Source organism: Macaca thibetana, chromosome 12 (genome assembly GCF_024542745.1).
Source record: "Macaca thibetana thibetana isolate TM-01 chromosome 12, ASM2454274v1, whole genome shotgun sequence".
Classification (NCBI taxonomy): Eukaryota; Metazoa; Chordata; class Mammalia; order Primates; family Cercopithecidae; genus Macaca; species Macaca thibetana.
In genome coordinates, this window is record NC_065589.1 from 15,681,904 (window position 1) to 15,698,487 (window position 16,584).

The 16,584-nt window shown below is 36.7% G+C and overlaps 1 protein-coding gene across 10 annotated transcripts in view; it reads right to left on the bottom strand.

Annotated features, from left to right (window-relative positions):
• RHBDD1 (rhomboid domain containing 1) overlaps window positions 1–16,584 on the bottom strand; it is a 163,565-nt gene that overhangs the window by 61,688 nt on the left and 85,293 nt on the right. For 4 of the 10 annotated variants that reach the window (XM_050752163.1, XM_050752161.1, XM_050752160.1 and 1 more), the window contains exon 7: window positions 3,177–3,526. The exons of the other annotated variants lie outside the window; for them this stretch is intronic. In XM_050752163.1, the coding sequence (XP_050608120.1) occupies window positions 3,366–3,526 (161 nt within the window). In that variant the 3' untranslated portion in view covers window positions 3,177–3,365. Of the gene's footprint in view, window positions 1–3,176; window positions 3,527–16,584 lie in introns of those variants that run through there. 10 annotated transcript variants of the gene reach the window in all.

Here is a 16,584-nt window from a genome sequence, read left to right on the forward strand (position 1 = left end):
ACTTTTCAAAAGAAGAAATACATGTGGCAAAAAATCTATGAAAAAAAGCTCAACAGAACTGATCATTAGAGAAATGCAAATCAAAACCACGAGATACCATCTCACATCGGTCAGAATGGCTTACTAAAAAGTAAAAAAAAAAAATAACAGATGCTGGTGAGATTGTGGAGAAAAAGGAATGCTTTTACACTGTTGGTGGGAATGTAAATTAGTTCAGCCATTGTGGAAGACATTGTGGCGATTCCTCAAAGACCTAGAAACAGAAATACCATTTGACCCAGCAATCCCATTACTGGGTATACACCCATAGGAATATAAATTATCCTATTATAAAAACACATGCATGTGTATGTTCAGGGCAGCACTATTCACAATAGCAAAGACATGGTATCAACCCAAATGCCCTTCAATGATAGACTGGATAAAGAAAATGTGGTACATATATACCATGGGATACTATGCAGCCACAAAAAAACCAAAATCATGTCTTTTGCAAGGACATGAGTGAAGCTGGAGGCCATTATCCTTAGCAAACTAATGCAGGAACAGAAAACTTAATACTACATGTTCTCACTTATAAGTGAGAGATAAATGATGAGAACACATGGAGACGAATAACACACAATGGGGCCTATTGGAGGGTGGAGGGCAAGAGGAGGAAGAGGATCAGGAAAAATAACTATCGAATTACTACGCTTAATACCTGGGTGGTGAAATAATCTGTACAACAAACCTCCATGACACACGTTTACCTATTTAACAAACCTGCATTTCCTGCACATGTACCCCTGAACTTAAAATAAAAGTTAAAAAAAGAAAGGAATTAGAAAGGCTCAAATTAAAAGAGAACAAAATTTTATTCACTGAAAATATCAACTATTGAGTTTATAAAACAAAGTCTGGTGTCTGCAGCTCAGAAAAGCGGGTACTGTTTTATTTTTTGGTACAGATACATAGTATAAAAACTTGTTCACACTGCCAATTTTTGTTGAATGAGAACATAAGATTGATTGCAATTTTAAAGCTACTGTCTGATGTATCTTTTCTAAATTAATACATTTTTATGAAAATGACAAGAGTTTGTGAATCAGGCCTAAAAAGTAAGTTTTCTTCAATTATATGTGATCTCATTAAGTACAGAACATACACATAAAAAACTTCTGAGGCTAAAAATTATATAAATAACTTGAGTATCTAAATCACTGTATTATAATCAACTTCATTTTCTGTAAATTCTTTCATAATAGGGAATCATGGTTGCTGAAGTAGAGAATGTCACATATTGATAAGTAAAGCAATTATCTCACTTGAAGTCAAAAGTTACTATATCTCTTTCCGAAATCTAATATATTGCTTAGCTTAACTGAAATAGATCGTTTAAATCGCTTGTCGTTTGGCAGAAAGAAGAATATTTTTTTTTTTTTTTTTTTTTTTTTTTTTTTGAGACGGAGTCTCGCTCTGTCGCCCAGGCTGGAGTGCAGTGGCCGGATCTCAGCTCACTGCAAGCTCCGCCTCCCGGGTTCACGCCATTCTCCTGCCTCAGCCTCCCGAGTAGCTGGGACTACAGGCGCCGCCACCTCGCCCGGCTAGTTTTTTGTATTTTTAAAGTAGAGACGGGGTTTCACCGTGTCAGCCAGGATGGTCTCGATCTCCTGACCTCGTGATCCGCCCGTCTCGGCCTCCCAAAGTGCTGGGATTACAGGCTTGAGCCACCGCGCCCGGCCAAGAAGAATATTTTTACCTTGATAGTGATGAACAAGATTTATTCATTTCTATAGCCTACAGTGCTTAGCTGCCTATAATGCTGACACATATGAAGGGCTCAAATAAGGTTCTGTTGAGAAGCAGAATGAATGATGATACTGAGCAACATCATGAGTGTGCAAAGAAATATTTCTGAAATCATTAAGATTTGGTAGCCCCAAACGTAGTCTCCATCAGTTGTGGGGGATATGGGTAGAATTAATTCACTACAGTTTTGTTTATGCTTTTATTGTTAAATCTTCTCATCAGCATCCAAATAATAACTTTCAATAAATGATTATTATGGAGGGCAGGTAGCAGAGAAAAGATTACATATAAATTAATTCACAGATAACTATTAATGTCAGTTTCCCAAACATTTAAATTCCATGTATCTCTCTCTTTTTTAAAGCAATGGCTGAGCTTTAGTTAATATTTTAAATTATGGAACCTAATTTCATAGATTTGAAAAAGTACAGGTAGATATGAGCACAATCTAAGTACAATCTTATAGCACCGTAAATGCAGATATAAGCACAATCTGTTGTAAAATTTTGCATCTAGACACATTCTCAAATATCAAACTTTTATTCACTGAAATGAAAACCTTCAATACACAGAGCAGCAAGTAAGAATCAGTAATCTAAAGCAAGTGGGTTTTTTTGCATTGAAATTGCTTTTAGACAATCTGGCAGATGGTACTTTTTTATTACATAGGAAGTTTTCCTGGGGGAGAACACACCAAATTACTTTAAAAAAAAAAAAAAAAAGAAGTGGTCACACAGAATTAGTCATACATCTCTGTCCTGGCTGTAATGCTTCTGCTACGCCAAGCAAGGCAGCAGTGAAAATTTGCATACGTTAAAAATTGCCAATTGCATTATGCCTGCACTGGGCCAATAAAGGCTCACATAATCACGCAACTGAATAAGGTACTACCAACTAATACATGTGTTTATCAAGTTAGATCTGCTTTGTATAGCTGTTTGAATGTATCTTTCAGAGATCTTTCATCTGTAAGCCCTGAGACTTATATGTCAAAAACTCGCCAGTATTCCTGACATCTCCCCAAATTCCCATCTCTTTTTAGTTATGTTCTCCTCAGAATAATGGAACTGGAAGAGACTTTGAAGCATACCCAATTTAATTCCTTCATTATAAAAAACATAAAAATAAAACTGAGATCTGATCAGATTCAGTGACTCACAGCACAAATAAAGTTAGTTAATGGTTATGCTAGGAATGAAACTCAGGTCACTGAAATTCCCATCATTTTTTCTTTGTAACACACCATAAAAGATAAAAAGAACATGAACATAATTTATCCAATTTTTCACAAACATTTCCATTCAATAAGACAAACGTTAATTTTACATACCTTGATGTTGCATCAGAAAAAAGAAAAATGTACAACTTAAATAAATTATCTCCTTTTTTTTAACTTTTAAGTGTATCTCAATTGGTTCCTATGAATAGATGATGCTTATAAACAGGATCAAAGGGATCACTAAATGTTCTCTTAACAAAGCACTACATATTAATTTGAAATCTAAATATTTTTTTCTAATATGGCTTTCCCGATTTTTACATCAAGAGACTAAGAAACAAAGCAGCAATCAGTTTCATTCTCTAGCCAAGACTTTTGTAGTATATGCCATCATAGTTTCAAATATGCTATGCAGCAACCCCAACTGTGTAGTGCAGGGTTGGGGGTGACAATTCTGCTTGATTTTTTCACAAGACAGCCAAAGTGTGATTGTTGCCATTTGCCTTTCAGAAGAATCTAAGAAAAGAAGCACAAGTTACTCCACATGTCAGTAAGGATTTTCGGCTTCAACCAGTACCCATGCTGCATGCTGGCAGACAGAAATTGAAAAGGACAGAGCTTTGTACCCAGCACCAGGTTAACCTGGTGGCAGGCTATTTAAAAAAAAAAAAGAAAGAAAAAGGCACAAATTATACATGGAGGGATGCGGGGGCGGGGGAGAAAAAAATGCAATGAGCTAATGTTCCTAGTTGGCATCTGCCTTTTGACTCAAAGAAAAAGATGGCTCCTTTCCAAAATTTTTCTATTATTGTGGTATCAGCAGCCTCTTGGACTCACTTATAAAAGCTGAGACTGCCAACAGAACAAGATAAGATTTCTGTTAGTAGTAGTAAACGTTCAAGCCCCTAGAAATAATAGAAATTTCGATATTTTTTCTACAAAGGCAGCTTAGGCATGATTATTCCTGGCATGATCTTTAGGACTTGTAATTATGGCCAGATACTATTATGACATACGATAATAGCAAATTCTGAGGTTAAAAGTTGCTACCTTGATTTTTAAATTTACCCTTACAATTTATTTAACTAAGAGAAAAGTTTGAGAGGACAGTCATGCATCACTTAACCACAGGGATATGTTCTGAAAAATGTATCATTAGGCCATTTTGCCATTGTGTGGTCATTATCAAGTGTAGTTACACAAACCTACCTACAGGGCACAGCCGACTACACATGTAGGCTACACGGTATAGCCTATTAATCCTAGGCTACGAACCTCTATAGCATGTTTCTGTGGTGAATACCATAAGCGAGTGTAACGCAATGGTATTTGTGTATCTGAACATAGCAAAGGTACAGTGAAAATATAATTTTATAATGTTATGGGACCACTGTCACATATGTGGTCTGTTGCTGAGCAAAACATTATGTAATGCATGACTATAAAGAGTACTGGATGTTTCGCTGGGGTACTGGCATTCTTTCTACCAAATGAGCTTGTTAGTGGGTCTTTTCAAAACTCAGTATTATTGCTAACTATTACATTAACTCCTTAGTCTAAAACCTTGGAATCCAAGAGAGAGTTATTTACCCAGACTTTTAAAAAGAAACTATAGTTCTATCTATTTCATGATGGAAAAATCCTCTTTATGTAAGAAAACAAAATCTGGTAAATAGTATGCAAGGAATGATGATTCAAACCCCAATGAAGAATAACGAATGCTCCTAGCTTCCTCTTGGGATGTAGAAAGCTGGAAAGAGCATCACTCTCATCCTTACAAAAAACATAAATGCTACATAATCCACAAATTAACTTTTTTTTTTAAATTGGGCAGCCTTCCAAGCCAGAGTAGATTCAGAGAGAGTACCTAATAACTTTTCTTGAACCCATCAAAGACCTGAGGTTGTAGACCAACCAACTAAACAAATGTAAATCTAAAATGCTACATGAGCACTTGCTCACCTAGGACAGACTCTGCTGGTCACCAATGAAAAAATTTCGGCCAAATTGTGAGATTGGTAAAGGCTGACTGTAAGCAAGCAAGGGAACCCAGAATCCCCAGGGGGCTATGATATAAAGAAATTCACACCCACTTTCTATTCAGGCTCTTCTCAGAACTTCATCTGGTCTCACAAGAAAGACTGGTGAGAGTCCAGAGAAAGGATCCTTTGTCATTATGGTACAGTGGGAAAAGAACAGCACCCACTCCAGGAAATGTATGAAAGGCTGCCCAGATCCTTCTCCCCTAGAGACTCTATGGAATAATGCCTTAAATAAGAGCAAAAACCACTGATAGGGTTTGGATGTGTCCCCACCCAAATCTCATCTTGAATTGTAATCCCCATAATCCCCACGTGGAGGTAATTAGATCACAGGGGCGGTTTCCTCCATGCTGTTCTTGTGACAGTGAGTTCTCATGAGATCTGATGGTTTTATAAGCCTCTGGCATTTCCCCTGCTTGCACTTACTCCATCCTGCCACCCTGCAAAGAAGGTGCCTGCTTCTCCTTTGCCTTCCACCATGATTGTAAGCTTCTTGAGGCCTCCCCAGCAATGTGGAACTGTGAGTCAATAAAACCTCTTTCCTTTATAAATTACTCTGTCTCAGGTATTTCTTCATAGCAGTGTGAGAACGGACTAGTAGAACCACCATTTCCCTTGGGGAGCTAGTGAAAGCATATGGCAACTTTAAGAAGGGAAAAGCAAGAAAAACAAAACATACCCTCTAAATCTGGGGGAGGGGCAAGAACACTGAGGAGGCCATACTGCCAAACCCAGGGGCACAGTAACTGCCTCAGACTAAGGCTTAATCAGGACATACCCATAACTTGCCTCTCATCACCAGACTACAAAGCATGGAGCAACAAGTAATTGCAGTATACCACCGGGAGAGGGACAAGGGAGTGGAAGGAGAACGTATCCGAGTCACAGCACAAAAGGAGGACCTGAAACTGAAGTTCAAGCAGGCACTGAGAAAAACCCTCTGATAAATCAGGCCCATCCTAAAAATAAAGGAATTTGAAGTCTTTGATGTGTCCAGAGTAACTATTGCAACAACAGGTATTCAAGGTATTCAATATTACTCATAATTATCCCATGTAATTCAAAATACTCACAGTATTCAATAAAACAAGTAGACAATCAGTAGGGATATACAAGACCCAGAAAAAACTATCAGCTAAGTTCATCTAAATAACACTTAAATAGAACATTCTATCCAACAGCAGCAGAATACACGTTCTTTTCAGGTGCACATGGCATTTTAACCAGGATGAAGTGTAATACAGCACAACCAGGTGAGAGTTATCCTGGGAATGCAAACCTGCTTCAACTTTGAAAATCAAAGTAATATAGTATGCTAATAAAAAAGAAAAAGTATATAATCATCTCAACAGATAGAGAAAATATTTTTAAAATAGTAAACCTCATCCTACAAAAAAAATCAAATACTTCGGTATAAATCTAAGAAAACATATGGAGGAGCTGATTTTAGTGCACTCATCACCTGAGTAGTGTACATTGTATCCAATATGTAGGCTTTTTAATCTCTCACCATTTCCCCTTCTGAGTCTCAAAAGTCTGTTATACAACTCTGTGTGTCTTTGCATACTCATAGTTTAGCTCCCACTTATAAGTGAGAACATATGGTATTTGGTTTTCTATTCCTGAGTTATTAATACTTAGAATATTGGCCTCCAGCAGCCCCATCCAAGTTGCTGCAAAAGACATTATTTCATTCTTTTTATGGCTGAGTAGCATTCTGTGGTGTATATATACCACATTTTCTTTACTCATTGGTTGATGGACACTTGTTTCCGTATCTTTGCAACTGTTAACTACGCTGCAATAAACAAACACATGCAGGTGTGCATAATGACTTCTTTTGATATAATAACTTCTTTTCCTTTGAGGAGATAATCAGTAGTGGGATTGCTGAATCAAACGGAAGATCTACATTTAGTTCTTTGAAAAATCTCCATACTGTTTTCCATAGAGGTAACTACTTTACATTCCTACCATCAGTGTATAAGCATTCCCTTTTCCCCACATCCACGCCAACACCTATTGTTTTTTGACTTTTTAGTAATGGTCACTCCAGTTGGGGTAAGGTGGAATCTCATATTGTGGTTTGAATTTGTATTTCCCTGAAGATTACTGGTGTTAAGCATTTTTTTCATACGTTTCTTGGTCACTTGTATATATTCTTTTGAGAAATGTCTTATTCATGTCACTTGCCCAGTTTTTGACGGGCTTTTTTTTTTCTTGTTGATTTGTTTGAATTCATTGTAGATTCTGAATATTAGTCCTTTGTCAGATACATAATTTGCAAATATTTCCTCCCATTCTGTGGGTTGTATGTTTACTCTGATAATTATTTCTTTTGCCATGCAGAAACTTCTTAATTTAACTGGCTCCCATTTATTTTTGTTTTTGTTGCATTTGCTTTGGGGGTCTTACTCATAAATTCTTTGCCTAGGCCAATGTCCAGAAGAGTTTTTCCTAGGTTTTCTTCTAGAATTTTTATGGTTTCAGTCTTAGATTTAAGTCTCTAATTCACCTTAATTTTTTATATGGTGAGAGACAGGGATACAGTTTCATTCTTCTGCATGTGGCTAAGTTTTCCCAGCTCCATTTATTGAACAGGGTGTCCATTCCCCAATTAATGTTTTAAGTTTTGTTGAAGATCAGCTGGTTTTAAGTATTTGGCTTTATTTCTGGGTTCTCTATTCTGTTCCACTGGTCTTTGTATCTACTTTTATATCAGTACCATGCTGTTTTGGTTACTACAGCCTTGGAGTGTAATTTGAAGTCAAGTAATGTGATGCCTCCGGATTTGTTTTTTTTGCTTAGGATTGCTTTGGCTATTCAGGCTCATTTTTGGTTCCATATGAATTTTAGGGTTATTTTTTTCCATTTCTGTCAAAAACAGTGTTAGTATCTTGATAGGAATTGCATTGAATATGTAGATTGCTTTAGGTATTATGGTCATTTTTGTGATATTGATTCTTCCAATACTTGAACATGGGACATATATTTGTTTGTTTGTATCATCTATGATTTCTTTGAGCAGTATTTTATAGTTTTCCTTGTAGAGATCTTTCACCTCCTTTGTTAAGTTTATTCCCAGTTTTTGTTTTGTTTTGTTTGTTTGTTTGCAGCTATCATAAAAGGGGTTGAGTTCTTGATTTGCTTCTCAGCTTAGTGGCTGTTGGTGTACAGCAGTGCTACTGATTTGTATATATTAGTTTTGTAACCTGAGACTTTAATGAATTCATTTATAAAATCTAGGAAGTCTTTTGGAGTCATCTTTTGGGTTTTCTAAGTATACAATCACATCATCAGCAGAGACATTTTGACTCTCTTCCAATTTGAATGTCCTTTCTTTCTCTTGCCTGACTGCTCTAGCTAGGACTTCCAGTAATGTGTTGAATAGTGGTGAAAGTGGGCATCCTTGTCTTGTTCCAGTTCTTAGAGGGAATTCTCTTCACCTTTTCTCCCATTCAGTATGATGTTGGCTGTAAGTCTGTCATAGACAGCTTTTATTTTGTGGAGGTATGTTCCTTTAATTCCTAGTTTGTTGACATTTTTTATCATAAAGGGATGCTGGACTTTAGCAAATGCTTTTTATGCATCTATTGAGATGATCATATGGTTGTTTTTAATTCTGTTTGTGTGATGAATCACATTTATTAACTTGTGTATGTTGAACCATCCCTGCAACCCAGGGATGACACTCATTTATTCATGGTAAATTATTGTTTGGATGTGCCGTTGGGTTCAGTTTGCTAGTATTTTGTTGCAAGTTTTTGCATCTACATTCATCAGAGATATTTGTCTGCATTTTTCTTCTTTTGTTATGTCATTTCCTGGCTTTGGTAGCATGGTGATACTGGCTTCATAGAATGAGTTAGGGAGGATTCCCTCTTTCTCAGTCTTTTGGAATAGTTTCAGTAGGACTGCTACCAATTCTTTGAGAGTCTGGTAGAATTTGGCTGTGAATCTGTCTGGCAATGGGCTTTTTTTGTTGGCAATTTTTAAAATTATGAATTCAATCTCACTGGTTATTACCGGTCTGTTCCGGATTTCTATTTCTTGCTGATTAAAGCTAAGAGGGTTGTATAATTCCAGGGATTTATCCATTTCCTCCAGATTTTCTAGTTTGAATGCATAGAGGTGTTCACAGTAATCACAAATGGTCTTTTGTATTTCTGTGATGATGGTTGTAATGTCTCCATTTTAATTTCTAATTCAGCTTATTTGGATCTTCTCTTCTTTTCATGGTTAAGATAGCCAATGGTCTATGATTTTGTTTATCTTTTCAAAGAGCCAACTTTTTGTTTCATTGATCTTTTTGTTGTTGTTGCAATTTCTTTTAATTCTGCTCTGATCTTTGTTATTTCTTTTCTTCTTCTAGCTTTAGGTTTAGTTGGTTCTCATTTCTCTACTTCCCTGAGGTGTGACATTAGGTTGTCAATTTGTGATCTTTCAGACTTTCTGATGTAGGCATTTAGCCCGATAAAGTTTCCTCTTAGCACTGCTTTTGCTATATCCCAGAGGTTTTGATATCTTGTGTCACTATTATAATTCATCTTGAAGAATTATTTAATTTCAATCTTGGTATCATTGTTAACCTAAAAATCATATAGGAGCAGATTTGCTTAATTTCCATGTATTTATGTGGTTGTGAGGATTCCTTTTAGATTTGATTTCTAGTTTTACTCTCCAATGGTCTGAGAAGATATCTGATTTCAATTTCTTCTCCATTTTCAGAAATAGATAGACGTAAACATATTCAATTGTTGTTTGAAAAAAGTACAAAGGCAATTCATGGGAGAACTGATAGTCGTTTTGACAAATGGTGCTGAAATATTTCAAAGTTCACAAGCAAGAAATGAACTTTGGTTCATACCTCACATCTTATATAAAACTAACTCAAAATGGGCTATATATCTAAATGTACATTTTAAGACCATGGAACTCCTAAAAATGTAGCAGAAAATGTCCATCAGCGACAGACTGGATTAAGAAAATGTGGCACATATACACCATGGAATACTATGCAGCCGTAAAAAAGGATGAGTTCGTGTCCTTTGTAGGGACATGGATGCAGCTGGAAACCATCATTCTCAGCAAACTATCACAAGAACAGAAAACCAAACACCGCATGTTCTCACTCATAGGTGAGAACTGAACAATGAGATCACTTGGACACAGGAAGGGGAACATCACACACTGGGTCCTACTGTGGGGAGGAGGGGGAGGGATAGCATTAGGAGATATACCTAATGTAAATGACAAGTTAATGGGTGTAGCACACCAACATGGCACATGTATACATATGTAACAAATCTGCACGTTGTGCACATGTACCCTAGAACTTAAAGTATAATAAAAAAAAAAAAAAAAAAAAAAGAAAGAAAATGTAGCAGAAAATCATGGTCTTGGGTTAGGTCAAAAGATTCTTAGATATGGCACTAAAAGCTTGACACATTGATAAATTTGCTTCATCAAAATTAAAAACTTTTGTGTCATGAAAGATACTTTTAAGAGAATGGGGGAAGAAAGCCACAGACTCAGGGAAAATATTTGCAAATCACATATCTTATGAAGCACTTTTATTCAGAATATATAAAGAATTCCCAAAATTCAATCGTAAGAGAACAAACAATCCAATTAAAAGTACACAAAATAATGGAACAGAAACTTCAGCAAAGAAGATATACAGGTGGCCGATAAACAGAAACATCATTAGTCGTTAGAGAAATATAAATGAAAACTACAACCTGACACCTATTAGAATGGCTGAGATAAAAACAACTGAAAATACCAAATGCTGGGAGAACCAAGAGTAACTGGAACTCTCATATACTGCCCGCAGGAATGAAAACTGGTACAAACACTTAGGAAAACAGGCAGATTCTTATGAAGTTAAACATAAATTTACCATATATAATCCAGCAACCCTACTCCTATGTGCTTACCTAGGTGACATGAAAACTTATATTCACACAAAGTCCTGTATGTAAATTTTTATAGTAGCTTTATTCATAAATGTCAAACCTGGAATCAACCCAAATGTCCTTCAATTGGTGAAAGGATTAAAAAAACAAAAACAAAAACAAAAAACTTCTGGTATATCTATACACTAGAGTATGATTCAACCATAAAAGAGAAAAAAATTATCAATATAGTTAAAGGGATGAATCACAAATAAACTTTGCTAAGTGAAAGAAGTCTGATCCCTCAAAGCTAAATATTGTGTGATTTCATTTATATGACATGCTGGTAAAAGCAAAGTTCAGGAGATGGAGAAGAGAACAGTGCTTGTTGAGGATCAAGGGTCAGGGGAGGTTGATTGCAAAGGGAGAGTGATGGGTGATTTTCTGGAGTGATACAACTGTGCTGTATCTAGATTGTTATGATAAACCACTCTATGCTTCTGACAAAGCTCACATAAGTGTACACCACAAGGAGTAAATTTTACTATAAATTTTAAAGAAATAAAAATATTAACAAGGAACCCAAAGAAATAACTGATAGGTGATCAGTTATTATACAGAAGTGCATAATACATGACTAATATTTAGTCTTGTAAAAAAATCACCAAAGACTACAAAAACCATTACTTGAAAGGTTTTCAAGTAATTTTTAGGAAACAGGATATTCATATGGCGACATAGTATCGCCTCATGTGGAACATGCAAAGAGCAAAGGGAAAAATTTACCTTTGCAACAGAGAGATTTGTCAGTCACTTTCTGAAACTAGTAACCAAGTATTAGTGGGATGGCTTCACACTGTGTATCTCCTGACCTGATGCAATCTGAAGAACACAGCATTACCTATGACATTTTCTTGCTAAAAATGTGTAATCCAAATCCAATTAATCAAGTCCTCAAATGTAAGTGCCAATATACAGAAATGCAGAGAACTATTTAAATACACCATGAAGAAATAAGAAACACGTACCATTCAATGAGACTAGTGTCCTGAAAAATTAAATCATACAAAGGGCATGGTATGGTTTTTATATTAAAAAGAAATAATCAAATGCAACATCAGAACCTTGAAAACCTGACTATAAAAGATACTCTTTGAGAAAATTAGAAAATTTCGTATTTGGACTAAATGTTAGGTGTTATTAGGGGATTCCTGCTAATATTCTTTGATGTGGCCATGATGTTTAGATAAGTAGCACAATTGCCCTTATTTTTAAAAGATACACATTGAAGGATTTAGAGACAAAGTAACAAGATGTCTCCAAACCTGTCAGAGGGTTCAGCCCAAACAATTCTGGTTTCTCTCTTCTATCCTCCCTCCCTCTCCTCCTCTTCCCTTTCCCCTCTCAAACACATATACACATAAACACACAAACTCTACATTCAAATAAATTTGGGAAATACTGCAAACCATACCTCCTTGAATATCCACAGTGACACTGGTATACTACTTATGATTATAATTAGCTCTGCAATTAAGAAACCAATTAATTACATATTTTCCAAGCTTATTTGACCACAGAATTTTATTTTGAATGAATGTTTTGAATAGCACATGAAACTAGTTTCAAGGAAACAGATCTAAAAAGACTCCTTAAGTGAATTATGCAGTAACTGACAATGGCAAAGGAAGCAGCTTTATAAAAATTTATATCAATTTGAGTTTTATTTTCCTTCGAAACCATTGTAATTGTCTACGTGTAAGAATCAAGTAGACATTTGTCAAAGGCCTTTTTCATTTTTTTTTCCTATGGAAAAATATTTGGTTTGAATTGGCTTATTTCATAAATTTCTGGCCATATGGTACATACTATTTTGTGCCTTACTTTTTTTCATTCAGCAATTATGTTGTAATCATATTTTCATGCCACTAAATTTTTCAAAAATGTTTTTAATAGATGCCTAATATTTCCATTTTACAATGAAACCATACTGATTTCACCCTTGCACACATGGTTGTGCAAATTTCAATGTATTTAAGTTTTTGTTTTTAAATTTAATTAGGGAATAAGTAACTTACAAACAAATATTGGACCATCTCTCTATTAATAATTTCCTCAGGCTAGATTCTTAGTCAAGAAATCACTGAAGGTAAGCCTCTTGATTATACATTTCCAATATGTTTTCCAGAAAGGTTACACCAATTTGCATTCACATCTGCAGCATATAGAAATGTCTGTTATCACCACCAACATTAAATGTGGTGAGATAGAGGGAGGTGGAGCAAGATGGCCAAATAGAAACCTTTACAGATCGTCCTTCTCAGAGGAACACCAAACTGAAGAACTATCTGCAGAAATCATCACCTTCATAAGAACCAAAGATCATGTGAGTAATCATAGTACCTGGTTTTAACTTCACAACACTGAAAGAGGCACTGAAGGGAGGAGGAAAGACAGTCTTGAATTGCCATGCCACTCCTCATCCATCCCCTGGTAGCACAGACAGAGAATCTGTGTACTTGGGGGAGGGAGAGCACAGTGATTGTGGATATCCCACTGGAACTCAGCACTGCCAGAAAGCAATACTGAGCAGAACTTGGCCAGCATCCAGAGAGGGCGCATTTAGACCAGCCCAGGCCAGAGGGGAATTGCCCATCCCAATGGCCAGAACCTGAGCTCCATCCGGCCCTGACACCATGCGCAAAAGTGCTCTGGGGTCCTAAATAAACTTGAAAGGCAGTCCGAGCCACAAGGCCTGCAATTCTTGGGTAAGCTCTGGTGCTGTGCTGGGCTCAGAGCCAGGACTTGGGGGACATGCCTTCCAGTGAGACATCAGCCGGGACAGCCAAGCCAGTCGTTGTTTACCCCTCTCCCAACCTTAGGCACTGCAGCTCGCAGCTCTGGAAGAGACTATTTCCCAGTGCTTGAGGAGAGGAAATGGAAGAGTAAAGAAAAATGTGTTTTGCGACTTGGATACCAGCTCAGCCACAGTAGGATAGGGTATCGAGCAGAGTCCTGAGGCCCCTATTCCAGGCTCTAGTTACCAGGCATCATTTCTAGACACATGCTGGGCCAGAAGAAAACCTTCTGCCTTGAAGAGAAAGACTCAATCCTCGCAGGATTCACCACCTGCTGACTAAAGGGCTCTAGGGACCTGAATAGGCCACCGTGGTAAACAGGCAGTACTCAGCCCCTGGTATCTGGTGAGACTCAGAGACATGCTGGCTTCAGTGTGACCCAAGCACATTCCCAAGATGGTGGCTATGGGGAGAGACTCCTTCTGCTTCAGGAAAGAAGTGAGGAAGGGAACTTTGTCTTGCAGCTTAGGTACCAGCTTGGCCACAGCAGGGTAGGGCATCAAGCAGGCTCTTGGGGTACCCGATTCCAGGCCTTGGCTCTGGGAAAGCATTTCTGGACCTGTCCTGGGCCAGAGGGGACCCCACTTCCCTGAAGGGAGAGATTCCTATCAGATAAATTTGACAAAGAGATTGAAATAATTAAAACGAATCCAGAAGAAATTCTGGAGTTGAAAAATGTAACTGACATACTCAAGAATGCATCACAATTGACCAAGCAGAAGAAAGAATTAATGACCCTGAAGACAGGCTATTTGAAAACACACAGTGAGAGGAGACAAAAGGAATGAAGTACACCTTCAGTATCTAGAAAATAGCCCTAAAAGTGCAAATCAAAGTGTTATTGGCCTTAAAGAGGATGGAGAGAGAGGGGGATAGAGGTAGAAAGTTTATTCAAAGGGTAATAACAGAACTTTCCAAACCTAGAGAAAGATGTCAATATTCAAGTACAAGACAGTTACAGAACATCAAACAGATTTGATCCAAGTAAGACTACCTCAAGACATTTAATAATCAAACTCCCAAAGGTCAAGGAAAAAGAAAGGATCCTAAAAACAGCAAGAGAAAAGAAACAAATAACATACAATGGAGTTCCAGTAGTTCTGACAGCAGACTTCAGTGGAAACCTTACAGGCAAGGAGAGAATGGCATGATATATTTAAAGTGCTGAAGGGGAAAAAAACCAAAAAACTTTTATCCTAGAATAGTATATCCAGCGAAAATATCCTTCAAACATGAAGGCAAAATAAAAAATTTCCCAAGAAAAGCTGAGAGATTTCATCAATGCCAGACATGTCCTACAAGAAATGCTAAAGGGAGTTCTTATGTCTGAAAGAAAAGGATGTTAATGAGCAATAAAAAATCATCTGAAGGTACAAAACTCACTGGTAATAGCAAGCACACAGAAAAACGAATAAAAAGACACATGTAATTGTGGTGTGTAAGCTATTCATATCTTGAGTAGAAAGACTAAAAGATGAACCAAACAAAAATAATAACTACAACAATTTTTCAAACATAAACAGTATAATGAAATGTAAGTAGAAACAAAAGCTAAAAACTAGGGGGACAAAGTTAAAGTGTAGAGTTTTTATTGATTTTCTCTTTGTTTGCTTGCTTGTTTCTTTATGCAATCAGTGTTAAGTTGTTATCAGTTTAAAATAATAGGTCATATTAATTTCAAGCCTCATGGTAATCAGAAATCAAAAAATATACAACAGATACACAAAAAATAAAAAGCAAGAAATTAAAACATACCTCCAGAGAACATCACTCACTACAAGGAAGACAGGAAGGAAGGGAAGAGGAAAGGGAAGACCACAAAACAATCAGAAAACTAATAACAAAATGGTAGGAGTAAATCCTTACTAAACATTAATAGCATTAAATGAAAAAAGACTAAATGATGCAGAATAGAATGAATGCATTAAAAAACAAGGTCCAATGATCTGTTGCCTACAAGAAACACACTTCACCTATAGAGAATGAAAATGCATATAGAGGCCAGGCGCAGTGGCTCACGCCTGTAATCCCAGCACTTTGGGAGGCCAAGGCGGGTGGATAATGAGGTCAGGGGATCGAGACCATCCTGGTTAACACTCTACTAAAAATACAAAAAATTAGCTGGGCATGGTGGCACGCACCTGTAGTCCCAGCTACTTGGGAGGCTGAGGCAGGAGAATGGTGTGAACCCGGGAGATGGAGCTTGCAGTGAGCCAAGATCACACCACTGCACTCTAGCCTGGGCAACAGAGTGAGACTCTGTCTCAAAAAAAAAAAAAAAAAAAAAAAAAAAAAAAAAAAAAAAAGAAAGAAAATACATAATATAGATTGAAAACAAAGAAATGGAAAAAGATATTTCCTTCCAGTGGAAACCAGTAAAGAACAGGAGCAGCTATGGTTATATCAGACAAAACAGATTTGAAGATAAAAACTATAAAAAGAGACAATGTAATTATATTATGATAAAGGGGTCAGTCAATTCAGTAAGAGGATATATCAATTATAAATATATATGCATCTAACACTGGGGCACCCAGATACATAAAGCAAATATTATTAGAGCTTAAGAGAGAGATCGATCCCAATACAATAATAGCTGGAGACTTCAACACCCCACTTAAAGCAATGGAAAAATGTTCCAGAAAGATACTCGACAAAGAAAAGTAACACTTAATCTGCAATATAGACCAAACAGACCTAACAGATATTTATAGAACATTTCATCCAACAGCTGCAGAACACACATTATTTTCCTCAGCACATGAATCCTTCTCAAC